Genomic DNA, 27,713 nt, shown 5'->3' with positions numbered 1-27,713 from the left:
CCCATCTCTATCACATTCCGCTCTCGCGGGCGAAAAAAAGTGCAGCGAAAAGTTGGTGCTCCAGTGTCAAGGAAATAATCTAAAGTATTGCTTTTCGCTTAGCGCGCAATAAAAAATATAATCCGTGGGAACAATTATATTTCGTTTTGATTGATTATCCCGTCGTGGTTATTTGTTTGTCTGTGCGAGCTGCCAGAGGGAAGAAATTCGAGGATAAAACGAAACACTGATAAGCACGAATCGTGGGAAGAAAACAAGAAAAACAGCGAATTGCATTTTGCGCCTGGTAAGTGTGTGTGTGTGTCTATGTGGGTGTTTGTGTTGCCCCTTTTGATAGCTCTTCTCCTTCCCCTCTTCATCACTCATTATCCCTTTTTGCTTTTTGGCGTCTCAAAACAATTTGCCAATTAAAAGCTTTTGACCTCTCACTCTTACAAATAGAACTTTGTGGGTTACACGAGCTACCCCTCCCTGTCGCTCCTCCCATTCCCCTATCCCGTTCGATTTTCAATTGAAGCATGACACTGGCAAACAAGCCTGTCAAATAAACGGTTGTTTGTCCACATGTTTGTGCTTGTCCTATTCATTGCACTTTATCTTTAGACATTGCTTGGGATTCATATACTTGCCCCAAGTGCGAAAAGGAGGGATGCTGCCTCTGTCTCGCTCTGCCAATGCCAGCTTTTCATTGAACTTGATACTGAACATTTTCAAGTGCTCTTTTCGTCGACTTATTTTGCAGTGCAAGGCAAGTGGTTTTTCCAAGGATGCCAGTCATGGTCAAGTTTCTTCATTTTAAGATGCCTTTAAGATAGGCTTTACCAAAGCAAAATAAAGAAAAATTGGTCTCTTGTTGGTTATTTTTATATTTTCCAAAAATTAATGGAATTCTTTATCAAAGACTATTTTTTAGAATTAGTATTTATTTAATATTTACATACTACATAGATAAGAAGTATTAACTCCAATATTAGCGATATTATTACCTTCAGAGACAATAGAGTAACTTCAAAGATTGTCCAAATGTTTACCATTCCAAAGTTACTGACTGGGTTTATAATTCCATCAATTTGTATGTTTTCACAAGACTGCCTTAAATCTTTAACAAGCCGCAAACGAGAATAAAAAAGATCCCAGATAAAAATATGGCCCAAAAGGGAAGAAAAAGGCCTCGGAAAAGTACAAAGAAAAGTTTTCGGGTTTGTTGGTTATTTAATTCCATGATTGTTGTTGTTGCTCCTTTTGCGTATTTGCCTTTATTGCCTTTGACAACTGAGAAGGAGATGAAAAGAAATTCAAAAGAAAACCAAGGAAATAAATCTAAGCTCCAAGCAAAATGCTTAAATTGTATTTACTGCTGACATTTTCACGCCCACCAATATACAAACATTCCTACAGACATGCAGATAGAAAAATTTATGTTATATGTATGTGTGTATAGAGAGCTAAGAAGTCGGAAAGGCTTCTCCACATTATTTGGTATTCATGAATGAAATCAGAGCTCCGATTTCACACGAGAGGAAGGGAGAAGGGATAAACTTATACGATAGATAATATTCCCTGTCTCCTCTTTCTTTTATCTTCTCTGCTTTCCTTTATCCTTAGCACAGTTGAACAGGCGCCATCGCCATGGCGCTTTGCATCCTCTTCCGTCTACAGTAGAAACTACGAATTGATAGACAGGTTCCGGAATCTCTAGAAATAGAATTAAACCTTGAAAACATAGTGTACTTGTTGATCCTCTAATATTTTATTAACATCTGATGGTAAAATGTATATTATTATTTATTTATTGTATTTAATAAAGTAAAAAAAGCGTTGGAGTATTGTCAGTGATATCAGTACATGGAAACAAAAAAGGAATTCTATTGTCAAGACCGAGCCCGTGTTACCAACGTTATCCATAGGAAAACTGAATAGGTCTAGAAACCACCTCTTTATAAGTTTTTTTTTTAATTAGTAAGCTTTTAAATATAGTTTAACTTCTGAAACCTCAATTTTCAGAGATTGAGTAGCATACAAAACTAAACTAACTTAGGGTCAAGCACTTTCTACGAAATCCTCAGCTGTTACAATAAAAGTTATTTCTAAAATCTATCCTAAAATATACATTTTATTACAGTTAACTTAATATTTTATTTCCCAAGTGATCCCTTTATCGATTGCCCACTGTAATTGCTGTCCTGACCCGACCTCCCGACATGTTGCGCATTTAAATCGCACTTGATCAGCGAAGCTTAGCGTGGGTGTGTGGTGGAGTGTGCACTTTGGCACATCAACTTTTTATAGACCCGCCGAGTAGGCATTTTATTTTTACGGCTGAATTAATTTATAGATTTAACCCGGCACAGGCATAAATTGATTATGCATACCCATGGAAATGGGAGACAAAGCCGGGAAAAGGAGCCAAGGCTTCCAAGGGGAACCCTATAAGTAGACAAAAGAGCAAAGGGTCGCCGGCAATTAGATGAACTTCCCTGGGTATACCTTGAATTTATGCATTTTACATGAGTGGGAGTGTTAGTGGCAGGCTATAAACAATTTCACCGAGCATAAACAATATGGCAGGTAGCACTTACTACCTGTGTCCCAGTGTGTCCGTTTATATTTCTCTTCGCCCCCGGGTCAGCTATTGACGTCAGACGGTGTTTTCTCCCTGGGGTGAAAATGGACACATCTCCTCATCAGAGTTTTGAGATTAAAGCTTGAAATGGTCTTGTTAGACAGAGTGAAAGCCAAATTGTTAAAAATATTGTTAGCCGAAATTCCCACCGATTTGGGTGGACTTTTTATTTGAGAACGTATGTTGATGTATGGATGTATTTTGCAAATTTCTTCAGTAGTATAATAACATTTGTGTCTTGGAAAGATCATACATTAGAAGCTTTGTAATCCTTCCAAAAAAGCCTGATCTCTAAAAAATTATTATATATAACTTGTACTATATAAGGAAAAAAACAATTTTAAATGACTTTCGTCCTTATTCTTATTACTGATATTGTATAGCATACTTGTTGAATGGTTTCCAAGCACCTACCCAAAATTCAACAACCCAGTAGACGTAATGTAAAACGTCCAACAACCGTCTCCACCCCAGGTATTAAGCACTTGAAGCTTATCTCGTGTGCAATAACCGCTATCCAAAGTGCTTAACTTTGACACCCGACGAAAGCCAAATTGACAGGTCGCTTCACACACGAGCTATCGACATAGACGCAGATGCACAGAAAAAAAAATCTCAACTAAATCTATTAAATTTCGATTGACTCGTTGTTGGGGTAGGTAAAACAAAATGTTTAATTAGTATGTAGTATTACAATTTGTTGTACTAAAAAGATAAATAAATTCTTAGGATGATTGATCAATCAATCATGAAAATGTGTTTAGTATTATCAACCTTCGACGTCAATATTCTATGTCAAAGGTTCTTACAATTTGTGTAAAACTACTGTGTTAGATAGATAATCTTTACCGTTCCCAAAACGCTTATTCTTGTACAAGTTTTCAAATTTCCTACTGATATACAAACGTATAAGGAACCTAAAATGAAACATACTGCGACTTTATGAACTTGATATATTTATACATATATGCTATATGATATATTCTGATTTTTATACATATGACTTTCGGTATAATCCACCTATTACCTTGACAATCTTTTCAAAGCAATATTTCTAGTATTTGAACTGATCTGTATTTTTCTCTGATTTTTTTCTGTGTAATGCCTTGGACACAGAGCAGTCCGAGCGCGCAATTCACCCGCTAACGTCATCAAATGACGCGTATATGTGGAGCATATCCCTTGCCCGATGTCCATGTCAAAGTCTACTTTTAACCCGTGAGATGTGGCCATTGTTGTGGCTTCTGCTGTTTTTGCTTTTGTAGCTCTCTTGTCGAAAGCAATTTCATAAATGGCTTCCGTTTGAATGAAACACGCGCCAGCATTGAAGCGGGCAAAAAAAAAAAATATTGCGGAGTAGGGATACAGAGAAGCTTAGGTCCTGGCCAGGCTTTTCATCTTGTGGCTGTCGGTTGTCTAGGAGCCCTCTGTTTATATCTACGTGCTATATCTGCCTGGCGGAGTCTTAATAAATACATAACAAAATGTGCTGAGAAAGCATAGGAGTGCTTATGTCCTTTCCAAGTAGGGTACTTCTTTTATAGGAAGAAGTTGGCAGTTACAGAAAGGTTGTGAAAGGAAGACAAAGAAATAAGCTTGTGCTATTTATTTTTATTAATCAAATATTTTTTAAGCATTATTAAAAAAAACTATATAAAAAAATAGAGTAAAAAGGCTTTACCTCAAGTTCGGCAATCTTAAAAGTATTTTTTTTCCTTTTCTTTTTAATACCGAATCAAGTTAGATTTTAATCAATTCAGTATTAAAAGCCTAATAATCTTAAAAAATAAGTTTAAAGAGGCCTAAAGTGTATTCTATGTTCCGGTGAGCTCCCTAATTCCTTAGGTTCTTGTTGCTATATTTACTGGGTGTGAGTGCCATGTGTTATGGCGCCACATCAAAATGATAAACAGACTAACAGAGACATTCCCAAGGTCAGAAGGGGAGGTAAACCTTCTGCTCGTTATATATCTTTCTGTGAGACCATAACGGGGTCAAACCATCAGCATCAGTCACTGTCCGTTAGTCAGTTAACGCGAATTATTGGGCCCGGCAAGAGTCAACGAACCTTATCGAGTGACAAAGCATTTCGATTTGGTTAGCATCGGCAACCAGGAAATAAAGGAGACCGATTGTGATGCTGCTGGCCTTGATTAATGCTGAATGCACATTTAAAGGCTTCCTATGCCGAGGAAAAAGACGAAAACGAGAAGAGAGAAAAAGCAATCCGTGCTTAATTCAATTTGCATGTGCACGAGAGTCCGACCGAGGAATTGTTTATAAATAAATTAACAAAGCCGTAACAAGCGGTGACCCTCGGACTTCCATCTAGAACAATGCCATCGCCGCAGAGCGTCTGTATAGGATAACTATCGGTGCTGGCAATTTAGCTATACATATATAACAACATAACTAAAAATCACCAACCAATTAACATGAGAAATGTTAAAACAAATATTAAACAAGTCAAAATAAATTTGTAATTTAAAAAACATACAAAGCCCTTGTTTTTTATCAATATTTTGGGTAACTTTTCTGCTATCCGCCTTCTTGTTTGCTTAAGATAAACATCCCTTAATTGTACTTAAAGCTCGTTTATGGTTTGCTTTCCTTGTTTTTACAATATATTGTTAAATTATATTTAAAGAACAATTTATTTTAAAACTCAAACGTTAGGTGCGATGTCAGTCCATAAATTTATTTGATAATGATTAAACCATTCTAATCTTTTAGATATGTATAGTCAGTTCTTAAACACTATTCTTAGGCTTGATAGCTTGCTATATTTATATTATTGTTATTGCATTTTCACTTAATAATTTCTCTACTTTTTATAGAATAAGTGCAAGTGCAAAATCTGAAAGAGAGGGCGAGAATCTGGATGCCATGGCAACCGCGCTCGATGGTCAAGAAAATGGGGGGATTAATTCTCTGTGGGTGTGTGCCATGGTAGGTGTTCGCTAATGGCTGAGAACAAAGAACTGTTGCAGGGGCCATTAGTCAGCATCTCTCTCGCCGACTTTCCCCACCTCCCACCTCCCACCTATCCCCTGTACAAATATTTCCGCATTGTTCGGCGGCTGCACCAAACAGTTGATTAACGACCTCACTCTCACAAGCTTTCATCACTTAAAGAAATCGTAGTATTTAAATGTATTTTTTTGGAAGGAGTAACATAAACCGATAAAGATTAGAACCCCGAGATAAAATTTCTAAATTGTGATTTTTTTTAAGATTCCCAGAGGTTTTTAAAAATGGTATAAAATATATAAACATTTTTAAACTGTCGGTTTAAAACACAATTTTTTTACATATATTTGAAAATTTGAAAAATTTTAAAAACAACTATTATTTTCATTAGGTTAGTTTTACATATTTCATTTGAAAGAAAAATTTTTTCAGACTTTTATTAGATAGACAGCAAATAAAACGATTTTTTTTATGGTGTAGTAAAATGTTTTCCAGCTATATTTTATGCATTTCAATAAGAATTGCTCGGAAAAAGTGTCGCCAGGAAGAAAAATCAATATGTAAGCGCGAAAGGAGAATAAGAACCATAAGAATCCCCTTAATGTTTCGAGAACTGACACAGTTTTCACTCTTTCTCTTAATTTCAACATTTTTGCATTTTCCCAGCTCGTGTTATTGTTTTTCCTTTTACTTTCGTGTTTGCATACAGAAATTTTGCATGCAACAGGCCAGAAAATTTGCATGCAGAAATCAAAACAACAATAAACATGAGCTGAGTTGTTTTTGGTGCACGAACCGTATATGCATGTCATTTTATATACCTACATTTATGTGTGAGTCCTGAAAAATCTGTTTGTAATGATTGTTTGGGTAACTTTTGCTATTTTCCCACGCATTTCAAACCTATAGTTCATTATTAAATACTTAAATTAGTTAGGACTTAAGATCATGTTAAGTATAACGAAAAAATAGTATGATGTCTTCATGTGTTATAAGCTCAAAAGGCAAGTAATTCAGAACCGTTTTACAGAAAGTTGGAATGAAGGAATAAACTTTTCACTTAACATGAAAGACTTTACCAAACAAGTCTCTTCCGTTGGGAAACTCAATTAAAAAACCATTTACTCCAGAACCGAAAGGAAAACTTTAAAGAGTGTTTGCCACTTGATTTAACGACATTTTTCCGCTATCTATATTTGGATTGGCAAATAGCGTGGAGTGAGATTGCCAGTCAGTCCGGAGGCTATTATTAAATATCTGTGCGGGGTAGGTCAGTTATAGAGTGGGGTAAAATCAAGAAAGGCGAAAAGTGAGTTTGTGGGGGAGGGTCATTTGGTGCGGGTGTTGCTTTTGCTTTGTCCGTATCGATTTTCGTGGCGCCAGATAAGATATATTTCTGTGACTACTGTAATTTCAACCGGCGCAGTCAATTTGTCGCCCAATCTATATTGATGCATTAGGGTAGATCGTTTTTATAAATTCGAAACATGTATAGAATAGAAATATAGAAACATTAAATGGACAATAGTTTTATTCATTTTCAAAACTTATAGATAGCTAGCATAATATTAAGCTTTGTATGATTTTATAATTCTCATAACCCCCTTACTTTCCTGTAGACAAACCGATTCACCCTAGTTTGTATAGAGTTTGTCTGCGCTCAAGTATAAAAAAATATTTCAAACATTGTTGACATTTTTTTGGTTAAATAAATGGCGAAAGAACTGCAGAAAATGTGTGTCGGGAACCAGATAACATTTCGTATTGCCATCAAAGTGACTTCACCGCACTTTTTCTCTTCTCATCGTTTTTCAGAAGATTCCTGTGGCGCCTTTGTTTCGGCCTTGGTCAGTTTTTTTATCGCTGCTTTTAGTGCCCCTGGCTGAAAGCAAAAGTGCAAACATTTTTGTCTAAAAATACTTTTAGTTGAGCATACAAGAGCTCCAGGAAGGAAATGCCCCTACCTGGCAGGAAAATACAGAGAAGGTCTTTAATAGTTCGAAGTTAGTTAACTCTTAATGAGACTTTGGGTCAGTTTCAGGGAGTAAATTCCGATACTTTAGTCGGGATTATGTATCAATTATTCATAATTTGTAGGCTTACCAGGATTAAGAAAGAAGTTATTATACAAAAACTTTCTTTGGCTGGGTTGTGAGCAACAAATATAAGAAATCTTAGTGTACTAAAATTTTGGAATGCCTAATTGTTGGGTAGCTTATTTATTAAATGCATTTATTCTTTATTAACTTGCATAATTATTAGTTAGTTATTAGTATAGCCAATAAATGTGGCCAACTAATGGCCCATTTTTTGTAATAAAAGTTTATAGGTATCGATTATACATATAAAACTCATTTGTGTTAGTAAATCCTTTTTCCTAACCTCATTCGGAGGTAATAATTTATGAAAACATAGAACCAAATAGGGAGTTCCCAACTAGCCGATTTGATCTGTTAACACTTACAAATATGTTCTTAAGAACTCCATAAACATTTTTATCAGATCCGACATTTTACCAGGAAAAATATATAAAAAAGAGAAAAACACATAAATAAAACCCAAGTAATTTATAAGTTCAACCTGAATGCATTAATTTTTGGCAAACGTATGTTCCCTAAAAATCCATTTTATCTGATCTCCTGGCTCTCAGCCTAGCCCACACTTAAATGTGTTTTTATAATAATAATGGTCCCTTAGTCGCCCCACCCACGTCGATAAAAATGTAACGCCCACATCTGTTGTCCTTGGTAACCGAGTTCGGGTCTCTTGGCTTCCGTCCAGAAGCGCAGGAGGAGTGACCCCAGAAATCCCTTTTGAGGACTAGTGCACTGGGGTCAAAGCTAATTATGCGAAAGGCAAACAATTTGGCCAGACCATGGTCAACACCTCGGACACCTCGATGGGGTGATATAATTTTGAAAAGAGGGTTTGTGTTTCCTTGGCATCCACAGCTTAGAGGAAAGAAAATGAGTTGAGGCAGCGCCTCTCGAGAAGCTTAGTAAACTTTTGATATAAAACTTGGGCGCCTCGAGTGTTTGGCTCCTACACAAAAATTAAAGTATACCCATATCTGGTTTCCTTCGTATTTAAATGCAAATTTTATGAACGATAAAAACTTGTATAAGGAAAAACAAAATAAAGAATGGAAATACATCGTTTGGCTTAAAAAATATTTGACTGCCACTCTTATCAGAATATAAAATATATATTTTATAATAATCTGAATTATAATAAAAAATTTGGTGTTTTCCAACAGTATCATTTTTATTTTTCTAATATATGATGTCACAGTTTAGATCTGTATGCTATCTCATGATAATAGTTTCCCCATGTGTATCTCAATTTGACCTTCTTCCTTTAAAGCGTTCCTTCACCCTCTCAAATCATTTTGCTACGACGAAATATGTTTTTATGTCGTTCCCTTTTTCAAAACCTCCGCCTTTATGAGTCCTTTTGTTTTTGTTGAGGCGGCAAGTATTTAACATATTTGGCTGGTGGTGTTGTTATTCACTTGGAAAAGTTCGCCAAGGATGTGTGTTTGTGCTTATGACTGCTAGACATGGTAAAGTATCTCCAGTCATTGTTGTGCTTTGGTTTACAAATGCGGGCGCTAGTTCAAGGTCGCATAATTGTGTTGGGGAGGGTCTACTAAAATATGAAAATTGCTCGGAGGGAATCAAATTCCAAGTAATGGCATCCTTAGCATGCACAAGTATGTTAATTTTACAAGCCCGACCCGAGGAAATGTTAATCTAGGCATTTCTTCTGCATGCCATCATCTAGAAATGAACGAAGACTCAAAAACTTAAATGTTTAGCATTTAGTCAGGCTTTTGGTTTCGCTAAAATATACTTTTTGAGATCAATACGGATCGATTAGAGCTGATTAAGTGTATATGGTCAAAGGGCTGTAAAACAGATTTAAAAAAAATATTATTGAACTCATTACATTTTAAAATATAAAAACAAATATAAAACTATTCCTTCTTATATATTTACAGCACAAATCTTACACACCCACACACTCATTGCACCAGGAACAATTTAAAGAAGAAGACTGAACCACCACGCCCACACAATACTTGTAAACTAGTGAATCAAAAGCCACCGCTCAAATAACTCAGAAATACCAAATCAAGAACCCAGAGTAAACCACTTGTCGGAGACCGAGAGACCAAGCCAATCCAAGCCAGGAAGATGTCGTCGCGTTCCAAGGAGAGAGTTGTCACTGCATTCCGCAAAATCTTCCACAAGTCCAGCAATAACAATAATAACAACAATAACAACCATAATAATAACATAAATAATAACAACAATGACAAGGTTGATGGCGCCACTGGCAGCAGTCCGAACATAAACAACAATAACAATCACGAGGGGGCAGCTCCCTCCTCGGCGGGATGCGGCGGAGCAATGGGCGGTGGAGCAGTGGGCGGCGGATCATCCGGATCATCTGGTGCCTCCAAGAATGCAGTTGTGCGAATGGCAGCCGAGCAGGCTGTTTGGGACTCCCCAGGCAAGCGGCGACGACAAGATCACAAGTGAGTGGAAAAGGGAAAATTAAAAAATTGTATTCCGAAATTTCCGTAAAATAAGTTGCCTTATAATCTATAATCTATTTGGTAAGCTAACCCCGAAACTTGAAATCCAAATTTCAGGGTGGCGCCGACGACGGGACGTCAACTGGTGGCGGCGCCGGATCAAACCATTCGATCCCGCCGCCTCATGAAGGAGTACCGCGAAATGGAGCGACTGCAGTGCAAGAACGATGCCGTCTTCACGGTGAGTCCTGAGTTCAATGTGCACCTTAGGGCAGTGGAATACCAAAGATCATATTAGATCAAACTGTGATGCAGCAACAGTGATCTGAGTTTTAAAGTCATATGAAACAAAAAAGGAAGTTTACTTCGGAAATCATATGGAGATGGAGATACCCATGCAGTTATTAGAAGTAGATTTTTAATGTTTATCGGTTGTTGCTAGATTTAATGATATTTTATCTTTATCGATTGTTGCTAGCTTTGGTAAAAAAAAATACGATCAAAATCAACGGTGCTTTAATTTTGGTTATATAAATTTCCCTATAGTTTTCCTATCGTTTCTATACGATATATAGTCTTATATATTTTTTTCAACTAAAATTCCATATTCGAAAATTTATAAAAAAGATATTAATATGTTAAAAAACCCCTAATGTGTATATACTTTATATGGGAGCTATAAGAAAAGGTTGTTTGATCCGACTAATTCCGACTTATAATACTACCCTGCAGTAGAAAAAATATTTTGTCTTTTAGGGATTCCAAAATAGTTAGATTTGATATGATTTTTCTGTTCTTGTCCTTAAGCACTTTATTTCTCATTGTTGATTCTTATTATTCCTGTACATCCTCCTGGTATGCAGCACTTACAAATCCATAAAGCTTAACACTCAAAACAATTGTTTGCAGGTGGAACTCGTCAACGACAGTCTGTTTGAGTGGCACGTACGCCTCCACGTGATTGATCCCGACTCGCCTTTGGCCAAAGACATGGTCGAGATGGGTGTGCCGGCCATCCTCTTGCACCTGAGTTTCCCCGACAACTTCCCCTTCGCCCCGCCGTTCATGCGCGTGGTGGAGCCGCGCATCGAGAAGGGTTACGTGATGGAGGGCGGCGCCATCTGCATGGAACTCCTAACGCCCCGCGGATGGGCCAGTGCCTATACGGTGGAGGCGGTCATCATGCAGTTCGCAGCCAGCGTGGTCAAGGGTCAGGGCAGGATCACGCGCAAACCAAAGAGTACAAAGGAGTTCACTCGGTAAGGGAGTGGGTTTTTTAACTGAAAATAAATATATAATTAAAATAAACAATGTAAAATCAACAGTCGGCAAGCCGAGGAGTCGTTCCGTTCGCTGGTGAAGACGCACGAGAAGTACGGATGGGTGACGCCCGCCCTGTCCGATGGTTAAGTGCCGACTCCGGACCGCAAGGAAACTCAGCTCAGATGCTCTGCGTTTGCCAACCACCCAACCAACAATGCAATTTAATATTCAGCCACCCAGCAAAAAAAAAACTTGCTCATAGTTATCCATCAAGCCATCATCTATCCATCTCTCTTCACTCGGTGCGTTTCATCTACTTAGCCAAGTAACGAACGATTTCAATTGCAAACCATCCAAAACGCAACAGGAGGAACTCTTGGAAACAAAAAGAAATACACAAAGAACGAAGGAAAATGCGCGCATCAAGCAACAAATTAGCTTAAAGTGTAACTCTAGCTCGTAGTCGTCAGTAAAACGGAAATTTCGTCGAATACAAAATGGATAATTAAGTATTATTAGTTGAACAGAAACGAAAAGCCAAGAACGATGAACAGCCACTTTCCAAAACATTTTCAATCGCCTAGCGCTTATTATTAAGTTACGAAAGGATTACAGAATCAATTAGTCTGATATCTTGGTTCGTCTGTGTTATTATTATTTCTTGTGATTTTTGTTAAAGTTAAACAATATTGAAGAAACCAAATTACAACAGCAGCTTGTAAACATGAGTGTGTTCCTCATAATTCGCTCTTTTTCTTTAAGTTAATCATAATGAATAAATATAACATGTGTCCATAATCTTGTTTTTAGTGGCGGGCAATTCACGGGAATTGTAATTTACGATTTCTTGATATCAAATTTTTTCATTATTCATAAATGTTACTGTTTTAATGCCCCTATATCAGAACTCGCAACAAATGCTCAGTAAATTCCCTTCACAAAAAAGAAAAAAGCCGTAAGATTCGGAGAAAATCTAGGTGCCCGTTGGAAAGCATTCAAAAGTATTTTTATTAAATTATTTTTTTGATCGAAACAAGGCATCTGCTGATAAAAAGGGGGCACTTGGAAGTTTTGCTGAACATAAAAAAGATTTCTTCATTTAGGTTGTACGCATTTTTAGTTGAGTTGTCCTAAAATCGAATTGTTTAAAAAAATCTAAAAAAATTGGTTTTGTTATATTTAAACTTTAAAAATAATTAATTTCTATATCAGAATAAGTTGAAAATTTATTAAAAAAAAATTACATTTCTGTTTTTATGATATTTAAATTAAAGTAGTGTTTTTATTTGATGAAAACACAGTTTAGCCAAGTTTATATTTTGTAAAAAGACACCTCCACTTTACCTTAGCAGCGAGTAAATTTGAATTCCGCGCGCACAGTGTTGAACAGCGGTGGCACACAGAGCTGCATGACGTGTGCCGTATGAGCCAAAAAACTGCCGCGGGCAAAATATCAGCTGATTACAGAAAAATCCAGTGATATAAATATGGGAAATCGATAATCTTAATTTTCATAAAGTAATGCACTATATTTCACAACGTAATTCTTCACTGAGCTGGAGGAAATTAGCAATTTTTAAAATTTTTCACGCCATGTCTGGTATGTCATACCGCTTGCTCGTGTATGCGGTCACTCGGGCTTAGTCGCTTGCCAACACTATAAAAAAACTAAACGGGTATAGCTGAAAATTACAATCGCAGGACACAATTTTGTAAGTATTTTAAGGCAATTGCACGTGTTTTCGGCCAACTTAAGGTAGTGCCAAGTGTTCTTTACGATTTGGCTAATCTAATTCAGCAGTTATTTCGAAGGGCTAATGGCATTTAGGGCGTGAAAAGTGGCTGCCAAAAGTTGCCTCAATGGGCACGCAGTTTGTGGGTGAAAAAAAATAGACAGTCGCTCTGCCCGCGGTGGCTGTGACGCCGGCAGCGCTGCCGCTGCGCCCCGAAGTCCTGCGGAAAATCGGGAAACTATCTGCCACCTTGGGAAGTCGGAAAATGGTGTGGAAAATAAAAACGAACAGTTATAATGGCACACCGGAGCTTGAAATTGTCTTGCAAACCGATCGTTCCTATATGAGTCAAAGGATATAGAGTTGCGATTTAAAACCTTTTCTATGGAATATATTTGGAACACTTCGGCAAAACAATTCTAGATGTTTGATCTAAATTTCTTTCAAATTATCCGAGCTATGGCCATTTGTTACGGTCGCAACTTATCGTGGAGGTACAAATATTAATCAAACCGGGAAGATCAAGTAAAAATAATCATATCTTTTGACAAATATAAAATATAATAGTTCCATTCGTATCAAAGCAAAACAATTTTAATACTAAATATGTCGCTTACCCTGTAATAGATAGATCACGTCATCATATAGCAACGATTAAATAAAGATTATAAAGCGCTCTTAGGGCTAAGACACTGACCACTTGCCAAGTTAAGATTAACTATAACTATATAAAAGCTAATTTATAATTACTTTAAAAAGTTCACCAGAGTCCGCAAGATCGTGTTCTATTATTTTCAAATTATGGTTGATCATTTTTAAACCGATGGACTTGAAAAGAGCAATTGTGTCCAAGAACTTCCAATTACAACTTAATATTGGAATACAGCTGCTATCTAAAATAGTAATACCTTTCGCAAAATCTTACGAAAACCTCTAATTGCATGGTGTCAAAAGCAATAGACTAGAATAGATTCTGACCAGAGATGCACCAAGTAAACGCTTGACAGCTGCTACCTAATTTAGCCCTACCCTCTGCAAGGGTATAAAAATAACCCTGGGAACCAAGAAGTAAACACTTTCTAATTTTAGATAGAAGGCAATGGAATCGGAGACGAAAGCCAGCGGCGAGGAGAAGCAGCAGGAAGACCCCTCAGCAGTGCCCATGGACACGCTGGACCCACCGCCACCGAGTAGCAGCTCCAAGACCCTCAAACGCTGTCTAAGCGTGCCCATAATCCGGACTCCGCCGACGGGGAAGTCGGGAAAGACCCCGATGACCACACGCGCAGCCGCAGCGGCTGCTCTGGCGGCCAAGGAGCACGAGCAGACGCCCAAGAAGAGCCAACAGGCGCTGGATATCCAGATGCCGAATGTCGCATCCATCGATTGCTTCGGCAAGAATATACACATACGCTCCCAGCCCAATTCCAGGGAGGTGTCCCCGGCTCCCGTATTTAATATATTCACCCCTCGAGCAAGGAGGTATTCGGCTAGCTACAGTCCGTTGACCACTGCCGCCAATGGGGCCACTCTTTGCCTAACTCCCCGGGTCTCCCAGCTGAGACAAGAGGAATGCGCAGACCTGAACAGTCGGGAGGTTAATCATGAGCGCGAAGTTCACCGGGAAATACAAATCTCCCAGAGCTGGGAAGACTTGACTCTGGTGGCCGAGAACTGGTCCTGCAAATCGGACGAGCTCTCAAACCCCCTGCAGGTCAGCCTGCCACCCACGGGCACCACCAGTTGCTCCAGTCCCAGTCCCACGAACAATCGCGCGGGCATGAGGCTACCATATTCACCGTCGCCCACGAGGCGAACCTTTGCCACCAGGCGATCAATGTCGCCCATTGCCATGAGACCATCTCAGCTGGGGCCCGTGAAGAGGAAGTTTGAGCTGGATGATAATCCCACACAGGGCAGCAACTGGAGCGTTTACTCTCCTCCGCCACTGAAGAAGATCTTCACGGAAAGGTGAGACATTGGTAACTTTTTTGGGCTAAAACCTGAAAATTGTTAAGTATAATTGGCTTACATGGAATATTTTACACCGATTTTTTTCAACTGTTTAGAATGCAACCAGTAGAAATACTGATAAATATTGTTCCTCTTTAAAAAAAAATCGATGAACCCATTTCCTTGCCTATAATATTTAATGTTTGCTGTAGGCTGCAGCCGGTAGCCCATTTGAATTAAAATATTTATAGCTTTTGGGGTAGTTAAACTCTCGGCACGTTTTATTAAGGTTCAGTTAATGCTTTCGTACAAAGTAATTCTGATCGGTTTGCTATAAATAATAAGATAACAAATATTATTTTTGTGGCAAGCTTTCACTAGATTGAAGCTTTTAATACTCGCCCCCATTAATTTTTGAGCAACCACAGTAGTCACCCTCAAAAATTGGTTTGTCAGTGAAGTAAGCTTTATCGTATTTTAAGATCAACTTTTTATGATGTCTTTTTATTTAAAATGTACGCCAAAAAATATTAAAGTCTAGTGATATATCGTCCTTTGATTTAGTTACATATGTATATACATTTACAGGAATATAAATTCTGGTATAAAAAGTTTTTTGACACAGATCTACTTAACGGCTTGCATTTTTCCTAAAAGTTAAATATATATAGCCGCAGGCCTTTTGCAAAAATAAATTTAGATTTTTTTCGGCTCTGTTACATTGTTTTCTAATTGAACAGACGACTAAATATTTTTCATTAGGCTAAAAATAAATGCTATAAAGTTTGCACGAGAACCATTAATTGAGTCATGTTAGACATTTAATAGTGCATATACAAGCAACTTTGCAACTTGTTGAATATTATTTATACAAATTGAAGATTTATTGCCTATACTATAAAATACATCTAGGCATTCATATAAACTTTTCACTTTTTCAGCACTTTTCCAATTAATTCATGTACTTATGTTTATTCTTTTATTTCCATTTCAGTCGCGGCTCTTCGCCGGTGTGTCAATCTCCCTCGTCGGTTTGTCCCAGTCCTGACTCCGGAACCTTTGATGGCCGGATTACGCCCAAGTTGTTCATCTCGAAGCTGTGCACAAATAACACGGTGAGCGGAAGTGGACTTAATAACAATAGCAGCAGCTCGGGCTGTCCGTCACCCGTTTCCGCTTCGCCAGGAGGCGTGGGCAGTGGCCCGAATCTGGAGGCTGCCATGTGCCTTGTCTCCGGCGGAAGCCAGAGCCAAAGTATCGACGAGGGAATCTCGATACCCGAGTCGGAGTCGCACTCCTCCTGCCGCAGTCGCACCTCCTCCATACTGTCCACCGCATCCTCCAGCACTCAAGTGCTGGTCAATGATTTGGTGGACGATGCCACTCTAATGGATGATGCCAAAAGCGAGACCTCCTCGATCGGTGGATGCTCCACCATTAGCATAGAGTCATCCTCCTGCGACAGTGGAGCCAAGACAGCTGCCACTTTTCTGAATCGCCTTGTGGTGGATTCAGATGGCGGGGGCTCGCCACTTGCTCAGAAGAGCTTCTACATAAACAAGCAGGGATTGTCGGGCGCCAAGAAGTTTGTCGTCAATCATGAGAGAACAGGAGCTACTAGCAAGGATGTGCCGCAAAAGCTTTAAGAAATGCGTGGAAGTACACGCAGTTTGGCTTAGCTTAGGGGTCGATTTTAGGGATGTTTAAGTAATGGAACAATCTCAGGCGCCAAAAATTAGTCTTTGGTTAATTTTAAGTGATTTGCTTTGAATTCTTTGGGAATTGTATATACGTTAAAAAAGAAACCCATCATACATCCATGCCAGTTGTCTTCCAAGTCAATCTTTAACTAAAATAGCTAGATTCTTTTAAAGTTGTAGATTGTCAACCATCGTTTTTTTAATATTTCCAAAAGGTAAACGTTAAAACGTTGGAACAAAATGGGAATATATATAACTAACAATATTTTGAGTATTTATATTCACATTTAACTAACAGATTAAGTTCGAAGTTTTAATTTTTCCTTAAGTATTCAAAGCAAAGTTTCCTGGAAAAGACCAAAGATAAAATAGCGGTTCTATGATTTTTGTAAGGAAAATCGACCCAACATACCCAATCACACACACGCTTTAGTTGGGGGTTCTAATCGATCCCCTGACTTGCTAAATATTAGATCGTAGCTTTGTTGTACATAGTTAAGTTGTTTGTCTGAAGTTCTACACCATCTTGCATATCATTTATCGCAAATCCCACTCGTACTCCCTTTCACCCCTAGCAAACGATCGTTTTTAATATGTTAGTCTAAGATTTAGCCAGAGTTATTTTCCCCCGCTCTTTGTGTTATAAAATGTTCTTCATTTCCAATATTTCGATTTAACAATATTTTTTTACCTTAGTAATAGTTAATACGCCCGTATATTTATGGTTACTTTAGTTTCGTTAGTAGTCGCCGCCTCACCCTAGATTTAGCTACCAAAACCCCAATTTTGCCAAATATGTTTCCTCTATGCTTATACGTAATCCAGCATTATATTGCCTATAATGTGATCCAATTAATAGTGGATATCTGCGCGTATCCCCAAACTGAAACTGATCGATATATATACGCATATATTATGTAGGTTAACGATTCGATTATTATTATGGTAAGCGAATTTACGTAGTTTCAGGAAAAGTTATACCTAGAAAGTCTTTAAATCAAAAAATGGCCTATTAAAAATTGTTTCAATAGATCAAAATTGTTTGTTTTTATTTGACGATGAAAAAGGTTACAATTGTATTTCATGTTCTGCATAGTACAATTATTTAAAAAATATTTGTATAGGGATACCTCAAAATAAGCCCTTCTCTGTGTAAAAGATACATATTATATTTATATTTATTTATTTTAATTAACATATGTTTTCAACCATGTATGTTATGTTTTAGGTTTGAAAACTGAATTCAGGGAAAGGGAAGTTTATAATACAGAATGGAAAGTGAACAAAATCAGTATCTTCTCCAAGTTGGCCTCTCATAAAGATGTTTTGTTTTAGTCTACCAATTTCGTCATTCAGGACGACAATATCACGAAAGACAGGCTGCTTATTATGCACACCACTGACTTCTTAATATCCAACAAGTATTTCTTAAAAAAGTAAGTTTGCATTCCAAATTCTTTTCAGTTCTGAATATGTTTTTATTGGACATATATAGTTAGATGTCCGAATATTTCAAATCCGACAATGTTTATTCTTCAAATGTTTGGGTACCATATGTTGCGGTCGGAATTTATAAAGGACAACAAGAGGTTAATATATGGAATGCAATCGATCTTCATAAAGTCGCCTACTTCGTATGAACTCAATACAATTAAAATTGTACTCCAGTTCATCAATTAAAAACAACATCAATATAAAAGTCAATTAAAAATGGATTATGGATATTAAGTACTCATTAAGATTGAGAGAACCCATAATGTCTAACTTCACCGAGCACGATATCGTGCCAGTATATCCAAGTTATATAAAGCACCTGCAATTGCGAGTACTATAAGTATCCATATATAAAATGCATACACACGCACCGCAAAAGTTCGAACACCTGGGACTCGAGGCAGCACCGAGAAGCCGAGCATTGCTCCCCATTCGCAAACACCGTCATACTGGTTCCCCACACAGAGAGGATACAATGAACATGTGGGTACTTCGGACACGGATGCCAATTCCCCAGTCGCAAAGCCAGAAACCGAGACCGATAAACCGAGTCCACACGGACCAAGTCGAGTGGGCGTCTGTTGTTGACTTCATGCGACTGGACGTGTGTGTGGATCCGATATAAACGAGTTTTATAGCGAAAAGAAATAAGTAAGCGGTGCAGTCACGATCGCCAATATTCCGAGACCGAGACACCAACGGGAGCCTAGCCAAGCATTCAAAGCGGATCTGGGGATCTTGGCTTTATGGCCCGCCAGGGGGCAGAACTCAACTACCCACGCCGATGGCATACAAATTAGTATAAGTCACGGTATCCTAGCCTTCAAAAAGTAACACTTCAAATCCAGGGATTTCTTCTGAAAACAACAATGAGTGCTGAAGTATATAATGTATTTACCCGGGTAATATTTCTTAAGAAAAAGTACAGGGAGTGGGTTCAGTCAGTCATTCAAAATATATTGTTTTCGTAAACCGTTTATTATAGACCTTCATTTTCTAGTTCATTTCTTATTTGCTAGTTTGTTATTTATAAGTCAAATAGTGTAAAAATGGAATTGACTTTTTTAAAAACGATATTCTTAAGAATGTTTAATTTCCTTCTAAAATGTTTTTGGTCTTAAACACTTTTTAATGCCAAATCTAAATTTATTTTTGAATAATTTCTTATACCAAAGAGAAAACTAAATATGTATGTATAGTGGGTAAAGTGAAACAGCGTATCTTTCGAAAGAAAACCGATCCGTGTGTCCTGCTTATAATTTGAAAATAAATTATGTACATTTTATTGTATAAAGTAGGACAATAAAAATAAAACAGAACCAATTTAAAATCCGTCACCCTATAAAAAACGATCGCAAGGCTTTCAGGCAATTTATACACCACTTAAAAAAGCTCGTCTTGAAAAGGAAGAATAAAAAAGAAACCGTCAATAATTAAATCAATTGTTGAAAAAATATGTACATATGTATGTATGTATATGTATATGTATATAAAGGAAGTCAACAACAAAGCTAGAAAGAAAAAGAAAAGCGAACTGCGAATAAAAAAGTGATGGCGCACGGTTTTACTTTAGCGCGGCTGCTCGGACGTCAATAAAAAAAAATATTTTGGCGTCGCTGTCGGCGTCGGCTGCTCTCAGTCACTGCTCCCCGGTTGTTGTTGTTTCTCCTGCTCTTGTTGTTGTGGCTCTTTACGCTTTGGACACGCTGCTCCCTTTTTCGCTGCTCCACCCACCCCCCGCCCACCAGGCTCTATTCACGCTTCCCTACTCCCACTCTCCTCTCCGAAACCCCCTTACTCCCTTCTTCACCTCTTTCTCTAGCTCTCATTTCGCCTCTCTGCAGGGGTGTAGGCAGGTACGTAAAAGGGGGCGAAATGCCCCCCAAAATATTTCAATTTAATATTGTTTGTTACATATATTTTTCTGTTATTTATTTTATATTTTTTTGTTGCATTTAGTTAGCCGTACAGCAATGCAAGAGATAAACTAGTAAAATTACACTAACCAAATTTGATACAATATAAAATCGTTTTAAAAATGTTCAGCAAAACGAAATACATACAGGTAGTTCTTAATGAGTGGGTAATGTAGAACTAAAAGCAATTAATAACGTGATCCAACTGTCAAAAACAAGTAAGAGGTCCAAATAAACCCCAAATACATCCAAACAAATTGAATCCATCTTTGATTGGAGGTGATTACTGTGTCAAAATATTAAAATTTGAATTGCGAATAGATCAATATATAAACTATTAAATGTTCTTACCTTTAACTTGCTTACTTATTGAGGGTGTGTGTTTTTAACACGAAAAAATTAATTATGTTTAAATTAAAATATATGTGATTACTTTTTTTAATACCCCCTCTTATTGTCCTGTGCTCCTTACCCCTCACTCGAATCCTGCCTACGCCCATGCCATTGTGAGCAATCTTGAAAATCGTGAGCTGTTGTTGTTGCTCTTGCGCCTGTTGCTCTGTCTGTAATTGTTTTTGTTTTTGCCTTTGTTGTTGGGGCATTTTCTTTGTTTTTCGTATTCCGCTTTTGCGTGGCCCGAAGAAAAATCAAGTTAACACGCAAAGGCTGGGGAGGGGGCTATTGGGGGGCGAAGGCTCACGTTGTTCGTGTACCGAAATAAAAGCCTTAAGCGCAGCTCACACTGATGTTGTTGTTGTTGTTACTGCAGCTCTGCTCGCTTCGCTGATTCACAGAGCGAGCAGCGCTGCGGCAGCGCAGTTGGCGTCGACGGCGACTGAAGCTCGACTTTTGCGGCGATTTGTTGTTTTTGCCGAGAGGTTGCTGCTCGGCAAGCCGCAAATCGCGAATCGCGAATCCAGTTTCTTCTTCACTTCTTCGCACGGCAGACGCCATCGCCGAGCGCACAAATTGCGGATAAAATAAAGGAAAAGAGTGGAGTTCCGGGAAGAGAGGAGTTGCAGATTGCTGAAGAATTCATTCGATCGGGAGCCTCCTGCTGATCATATGGTTCGTATGCCAGGATCATAAAGAGTTCGTTTCCCTTAATTACACATTGTCTTAGAACTACTGAGTCGTTTAGAAATGTACACCGAAGAAAACTAATGTGATCTGACTATCTTTTTGATGATGGTTTTTTTCTTTACTATGAGAATTTCCACTAAAACAAACATGGTTTGAATGGTTGCCTCTAAAACCATTTCCACTTTAGGTACGATTTTATTCAATTAAATATCTCATTCTGTTAGCATTATCTTAAGTAACAAGATATAACAAGATATTTTATCAGATTCTTTAATAATGTCATTACTAATGAAACCATTTGAAAATATATCTTTATATCTATAAACTCTCAATAATGTTGTATTGAAAATATATTCCAAAATATTTTAACATTATGTTTATTATATTTTTTAAATTGTGTTTATTATTTTTAAATCAGACTATTCTTAGGTGTGTCCGAGGCTATTAAATATTATTCTAAGGCATTCCTTCTTAACATGTATAAAGAAAGCGAAGCTTATATTATTTATTATTTATTTTAGTAACCCAATGGAGGTGTCACGGAATAAGTCATCGTCCTGCGTGGACTGTTGCAATGACTGTACTCTTATGCCCTGCTGCTCCGCCGCCGCCTGCTGCGATGCTAGCTGCGACGCCAGCTGTGGATTAATCCCCCCCGATCCAATCAGATATGAGTACCAGGAACCCGAGGAGAACTTTGTCTCAATAGATGATGCGAAAATCAAAGGGTTTCTTTGGAAAATCGCACAGCAACAGCAAGAAAAGGAGTTGGAAATTAAAAGAATCAAGGATCAGGAGAAAAGGGAGAAAAAAGAAAGGGAGCGAAGAGAGGCCGAGGCGCGAAGATACCTAGAGGTAATCGAATTGGACGAAGAGGAGGTCCCATCAGCTAAGGGTTTGATCATCAGCGCTGCCCGGAGCTTAGCACAGTGGAATTCTTCCATAAAAAGGATATCCCCAGATATCGAACTAATTCCTAGACAAGAGCACAGAATTGTTGCAGAAATCGAGCTGAGCGATAGTGATCAGGATCCAAATAGCGAGGGAGAGGAAGAGGTGAATCTTCCGTCAAATACAGTTCGTTGTATCTTAAACGAACAGGAACAGATGGAATTCCAGAATCAGAGTCCCCAGGATCAGGTGATCATCGTGCCCTCTGACCAAGAGGAGGAGCAGGAGTCTGAACGTGTGATCAGGAAGAAATCTTCTAACTCGCGGAGATCAGCAAAGAGACGTCCTTATGTCAATCGAAGGGGACGTCATCTGTTCGAATGTCCTGACTGCGGAAAGAAAGTGCAATCTAATTACAATCTAAGACGTCACATGATGATACATACAGGTAACAACATCTTAATGTATAGGTAGTATATACATCAACTGATATACTTTTATTTTGGTTCTTCCAGGTGAGCGACCTTTTCCTTGTGATCTATGCGAGCGCCGTTTTCGTGAGTTCAGTGATCTTAAAAAGCATCGTCGGAGACACTCACATGATCCTCGGTTCATCTGTATGATCTGTCACTTGGGGCAACCTTTGGAGCAGGACTCCACTAGGTGTGCAGACTGTGAGAGCAAGAACCTCATGGTGAAACCTCAGCCGGAGGAATTGGGCGAGGGAATTCCGGAGGAGCAAGCTGAGGAGATGGAAGATGATGAGGATGACCTGGAGGAAGAGGAGGAACCAGAAGAAGAGGAGCAACCACAACGAGTGGCACCACCCACTTTAATGGTTACTTTAATACCACCAATTCTATCTCCACCGGAAAAGATTTCCCAAACCACCCAGCCAACTCGACCTCCGCTTCCTCGGAGTTGCAGCAGTGCCAACTCCTCATCTTCCCTGAGCAATGATGGAAATATATCGGGAAAACCCATTAATCGCAGTCGCAGATCTTATCCCTGCCCTTTATGTCATCGTCCTTTTGGAACTCGTCACAATCTTAAACGCCACTATATGATTCATACTGGAGAGAAACCTTTTAGCTGCTCCAAGTGCAGGAAACCCTTCAGGGAGTGCTCAACCCTCAAGAAACACATGGTCACTCATATCAGAGATCGGTGGTACAAGTGCTTGAGGTGTCCCTCAAAGTTCAGGGACTACCTGGAATACGCTGATCACAAAACAAGTCATCTAGATCAACTGAGTAGCCAAAAATCTTCCACTTACGAAAGTGAGGATGATGGTGAGAGTTCTGTAGAAGATTGTTTGGAATGCTGCGAGTGTCAGCAGAGATTCACGGAACTAGATGCTTATACGGCACATCTTAAGAAGCACGACCTCGAATTGTACGGAATGAGTGTCGATGATGTGGTGGACGAGGAGCAAGAGGACGTGGATGTGGCCTAAATAAAGGCAGTTTTTTGATGTAAGCATAATAGTTGTTTAACTCGAAACAATTTTATCAGTGTTGATTGAGAATTTAGAATTCTCGATCTAAATGTATATTAAGAAAGTTAAAAACTTATATTCTTCAAAAAATATGGCTCAAAGCTAATATACAACACCACAACATTCCCCAACTAAAGCAGCAATGTTTAAAAGAAGTATTCGTTTATTGTTCACTCTACTTTAATCAGCCTTTAAGGCCTTCAATAATGTGTAGTATCGAATCACGCGCCATAGTCCACCACGTAAATCATATAATAACTTACAGAACTGAACGATACGCTCCTAATTGTATTTATTTATAAATATTATGATATATATTTGTATTAAAAAATAAACGTATTAAGTGCACAAGAGTCGGTGAAATATACAAAATAAATTCATCTTATTTGACAAACCAGGCTGGGTATCCAACATTTAAGGAGATTGAGCTAAAATCGATTTATGTAAAGTTAACTACAAAAATAAATAGTAGGAAGCGTAAGCGTAGGAAAAATGACTAAGATTGGGGCGCTTGAAGCGGGAGAATCCACAGTGTAGCGATCTTTAGATGTCCAGCAGAACGGGTTTTGTTTCCTTGGCGCACTTAAAAACCGATCGCATCATTTTTAGGAATCCAGTGTCTTTTGGTTTTTCCAATCCTCGCTGCACACGATTCTTCATAACCGAAATAAACTCCTTGTTGCTGAGTTGGTTGTCGTCTAAAAGGGGTGGACAAATGGAAATACATTTTAGAATTCAGACACAAAAATATTCTGGTTTCATGTGAAACGTTTAAAATAGTTACACTCCCATTTACATTCCAAACTTACTGTTTTCATCAAAGATGGTAAAGACCACATCGACAACGTGATCTGAAAGATTTACCATAGCCACGGTTTTGGCCACATGCTGCAGAGTTTGCTGATCAATCGAAGCACCGGCAATATGATAGAAAGTCAAGGCAGTATCCACGTCGTTGACGTTGTTCAGAAAATGAAAGAAATCCAGATAATCCTGTTTTGAGATGCCTTTTCCATGATCCCTAAATCTCCTCTTAACTCTCTTTAATTTCTTCTGCTTCTTTTTTAAAGGATATCCAGCGTAGGCCAAAAGAAGCTCGGCGAAATCAGCTTCTGTTATATTTCCATCTTCGTTGGGTTCTTTTCTTTCAAACTCAAGGGACAGAATCTCCTTCTGCAGTTGCTCCTGGAAATCCAGGAACTTTTCAATCGTCAGCTTTTCGTCCATATTGGGTCCAAAGAAATATGTGATTAAAGCCGAGTTTACACCCTAAGGAGAGGATTATAAAAAAGGAATTAGTATTTTATACTGATTCATATTCAACATCAAAAGGTTTAACTTGTGTGCATTGGAGCAGGTGCATCGGTGGATTTCCTACTTAAAAAATGATTCAGTTTAGTTGAGTGAAATAGTGTTTAAATGTTTCAAAATAAATTTGAAAGAGCAAAATAGGTCAATAAGCATTATCACACAAAGTACCTTCAAGGACTGTGAGTACGTCAAAAACAGAGGGAAGTTAAGATTTGATATGTACACAGTTTAGACACGCGTTCAATATATAGGGTCAAAGCCAAAAGACAGAGAATATACAAATATACAAAAGGAATCGTTTTTAGTACGGCTCGAGGTACTCTCTTTTCATATTAATCTAGGAAACCTGAGTTTTATTACCTTAAAGGTGTTTCCCGTATTGGCGTGATCACGATGTCGGGTTCCCATGCTGGTTTGTTGCCTCACCAAAGTGGCCACCATTTCGAATTCCTCGCAATCCACATCGCCGTCCCCATTCAAATCGAACATTCGGAAGGCAATCTCAAAGTGGCGACGGGAAACTTTAAAATAAATATGGTAATTATACCTCATTCGAAGGAACTATTTTTTCACATACTTGATAGCACCGTGAGCAGGAAAATGTAATCCGAAAATGTGATTAGTCCATAGGAACCCAGCTTGTAAAAAATGCTGTTCTTCTCCAGGTGAAGATTCAACTGCTCGCCAACAGACTAAAATATTGCATTTTTAAAAGATTGTATTTAACTATGTATGTATTTTAGTCTTACCTTAGGATCGTAGCGACGATATTGGTCCAGACCCAAGCCTAAAAGAAGTAATCATTATTGGAAGTCAAGAATTCTCTAAATTCTGTGTTTATAAGCTCGCTACAACTAAAGAGTTTCCCTATTGTTTCCTGTCACATACCATCTGGCTGCTTCATGCCGGGCGTCATGCTGGTTAAAAAATCTGTCGGAGTCATGTAGACTTCATGACGATCATCAGCCACGGGCACCTGAATGGTGGCAAAGTAGCGGAACACTTTGTCCGGCGTGGAGAATTGCCGGATACGGTTCTCGTACTCAATTATCTAAGGCAAACGACATTACTTTAGCTTACAAAGATGGCAGGGAACATAAAAACAAAAACAACTTTACTAAACTCATAACTAGAATCGAACCATCACGAAACTAAAGCTAACTCAAACTATCCAAAAACTAAACATAAATCTAATAATGGGCAACTGGATGAGTGATTTACCATCGGGCTGCTTGATTCCCGGATAAATGGAGCGTAGGAAATCCTCGGGAGTCATACAGACAATCGTTTGGGTGGCATCCTGTAACCTCACGGTGGCAAAGTACCGGAAAATCTTGTCCGGAGTGGAAAACTGCCGTATACGGTTTTCATACTCGATGATCTTTGGGGTGGTGTGTTTGTGTTTGATGGTGGGTGTGGATCAAAATCAAGACGGCACAAACATAAAAGTAAAGAAAAGAAGATTTTTGATCAAAGTAATATAAGAAATTAAACAATATATTAATAGATTTATAGGAGATTTGTTCCGGTTTTCACAACTTTAAAATTACAATTTCACAGAAAATAATTAGGTCTTAAAAAACCTTTTTTCGAATTACAAAGTAATCAATCTGAACTTATTATTAAGTTCATTAATAGTCGATATAACAAGTATAAACGTACGTATGTTAGAAGGCTTCAAAAAGAAATTCACACTTTTCGAACTAAAATATAGATGTAATACAAAATTAAAGCATGATTTCGAGATAAGGTGGGCAAATCAATTATAAGACTCGGAAAACCGGAATAAAACCGAAATTTATAGGACGTTTTACAAAGTAAATAGAAGCAGAGTTATAGAGCATCGTCAAGCAGCTTTATACCTTCCTTTCGCGGAAACCGACTTTCTCGCGAATTTTCTTGCCCTCGTGCAGGTGAAGATCTGAACCACCTTCCTCATCCTCGGCATCCTCGGATTCGGAATCGGATGACTTCTCCTCTCCATTAACGCCGGCCGCCGACGAGGGACGTTGTCCAGCATCGGCGTCCACTTTTGGCATCAGCAGACGCTTCACTCTAAAAATAGATTCCAAAATTGTGACCGCGGAAAATACTTTATTGGTTAGTCAACTCACTTGCCCCAATCCATGACCGATATGAGGAACAAACTCAGGATGAACATGTGGAAGTACTTTGTCACATTGGGCGTCTTCTCCTCCTGATGGCCAAATCGCTTGTGGCCCCTAATTTGCGTCAGATTTAAATTGGCACTCGATTTGGTCAGATCCTGATGGCTATTTTGGTTGCACAAAGTAGAGGCCAAGGCGATTGGCGCTGGATTGTGCAGTATATTGAAGGTCCTTGGCCTGGACAAGGCAGCCAAAGCCTGGCGCGTCACCAGGAATCGCAGTACGGACATTTTCGTTATCCTGTTTCACTCGCTTTTATAATTCTTCGACAGTTTTACTTGTTTTTATGCGCATTTTTTTTTGGCAATGTTCTAGTGTTACCGGATACGTAAAAGTGGAAAATACCAACTTTAGCAGGTGCGTGGACCTTTTGTTTACATTTGATGTCAGATGTTTTTGAAACCACAAATACACAAATATCACAAGCTATTAAAATTTGCATAGAATTATTCCTTAGTTTTTAATTATATATGGTTTATCTTTTAAAAACATACGTAACACTTAACTGCCTTATATTTTCATTCGAACTAGTATTTTTCTTCTACTGATATTGAGCAAAGAAATATTTAT

At 38.3% G+C, this 27,713-nt stretch overlaps 4 protein-coding genes and 1 long non-coding RNA gene across 9 annotated transcripts; 3 read left to right on the top strand and 2 right to left on the bottom strand.

Moving 5' to 3' along the window:
- Nucleotides 1-13: 13 nt before the first annotated feature.
- Nucleotides 14-12,194, top strand: LOC108020985 (ubiquitin-conjugating enzyme E2Q-like protein CG4502). The gene is made up of 5 exons (XM_017089443.4): nucleotides 14-286; nucleotides 9,594-10,133; nucleotides 10,251-10,374; nucleotides 11,043-11,392; nucleotides 11,459-12,194. Exons 2-5 carry the CDS (start codon nucleotides 9,790-9,792, stop codon nucleotides 11,541-11,543), a joined length of 903 nt encoding a protein of 300 aa, XP_016944932.3. The 5' UTR covers nucleotides 14-286; nucleotides 9,594-9,789; the 3' UTR covers nucleotides 11,544-12,194.
- Nucleotides 11,108-12,856, bottom strand: LOC118877168 (uncharacterized). Its single transcript, XR_010653452.2, has 2 exons — nucleotides 12,741-12,856; nucleotides 11,108-11,413 (listed from the first exon to the last, which is right to left on the bottom strand). It is a non-coding gene; the product is annotated as an uncharacterized lncRNA (long non-coding RNA).
- Nucleotides 12,857-12,966: 110 nt separating this feature from the next.
- On the top strand, nucleotides 12,967-17,820 carry LOC108020984 (mucin-21). 2 transcript variants are annotated; one of them, XM_017089440.4, is made up of 3 exons: nucleotides 12,967-13,108; nucleotides 14,219-15,100; nucleotides 16,077-17,820. In XM_017089440.4, exons 2-3 carry the CDS (start codon nucleotides 14,229-14,231, stop codon nucleotides 16,726-16,728), a joined length of 1,524 nt encoding a protein of 507 aa, XP_016944929.2. In that variant the 5' UTR covers nucleotides 12,967-13,108; nucleotides 14,219-14,228; the 3' UTR covers nucleotides 16,729-17,820. The 2 variants fall into 2 exon arrangements, with proteins under 2 accessions (XP_016944929.2, XP_016944930.2); XM_017089441.4 differs by having other exon boundaries at nucleotides 13,022-13,108; nucleotides 14,223-15,100.
- Nucleotides 17,821-21,110: 3,290 nt separating this feature from the next.
- Nucleotides 21,111-24,040, top strand: LOC108021403 (zinc finger protein 3). 2 transcript variants are annotated; one of them, XM_017090102.4, is made up of 3 exons: nucleotides 21,111-21,260; nucleotides 21,797-22,614; nucleotides 22,682-24,040. In XM_017090102.4, the coding sequence occupies exons 2-3, from the start codon at nucleotides 21,804-21,806 to the stop codon at nucleotides 23,620-23,622; spliced, it is 1,752 nt and encodes a 583-aa protein (XP_016945591.3). In that variant the 5' UTR covers nucleotides 21,111-21,260; nucleotides 21,797-21,803; the 3' UTR covers nucleotides 23,623-24,040. The 2 variants fall into 2 exon arrangements, with proteins under 2 accessions (XP_016945591.3, XP_065719004.2); XM_065862932.2 differs by having other exon boundaries at nucleotides 21,139-21,284.
- MICU1 (Mitochondrial calcium uptake 1) lies at nucleotides 23,924-27,473 on the bottom strand. Of its 3 annotated transcripts, none has more exons than XM_017090106.3 (8): nucleotides 27,090-27,473; nucleotides 26,838-27,030; nucleotides 25,864-26,026; nucleotides 25,725-25,762; nucleotides 25,553-25,667; nucleotides 25,336-25,496; nucleotides 24,474-24,933; nucleotides 23,924-24,362 (listed from the first exon to the last, which is right to left on the bottom strand). In XM_017090106.3, the coding sequence occupies exons 1-8, from the start codon at nucleotides 27,371-27,373 to the stop codon at nucleotides 24,208-24,210; spliced, it is 1,569 nt and encodes a 522-aa protein (XP_016945595.3). In that variant the 5' UTR covers nucleotides 27,374-27,473; the 3' UTR covers nucleotides 23,924-24,207. The 3 variants fall into 3 exon arrangements, with proteins under 3 accessions (XP_016945595.3, XP_016945596.3, XP_065719005.1); XM_017090107.4 differs by lacking the exon at nucleotides 25,864-26,026 and adding an exon at nucleotides 26,197-26,356 and having other exon boundaries at nucleotides 27,090-27,470; XM_065862933.2 differs by lacking the exons at nucleotides 26,838-27,030; nucleotides 27,090-27,473 and adding an exon at nucleotides 26,197-26,322.
- Between the last annotated feature and the right edge of the window lie 240 nt (nucleotides 27,474-27,713).

The sequence above is a fragment of the Drosophila suzukii genome, chromosome 2L (genome assembly GCF_043229965.1).
Source record: "Drosophila suzukii chromosome 2L, CBGP_Dsuzu_IsoJpt1.0, whole genome shotgun sequence".
In the NCBI taxonomy this organism is placed as follows: Eukaryota; Metazoa; Arthropoda; class Insecta; order Diptera; family Drosophilidae; genus Drosophila; species Drosophila suzukii.
This window is presented reverse-complemented; position numbering and strand designations above follow the sequence as displayed.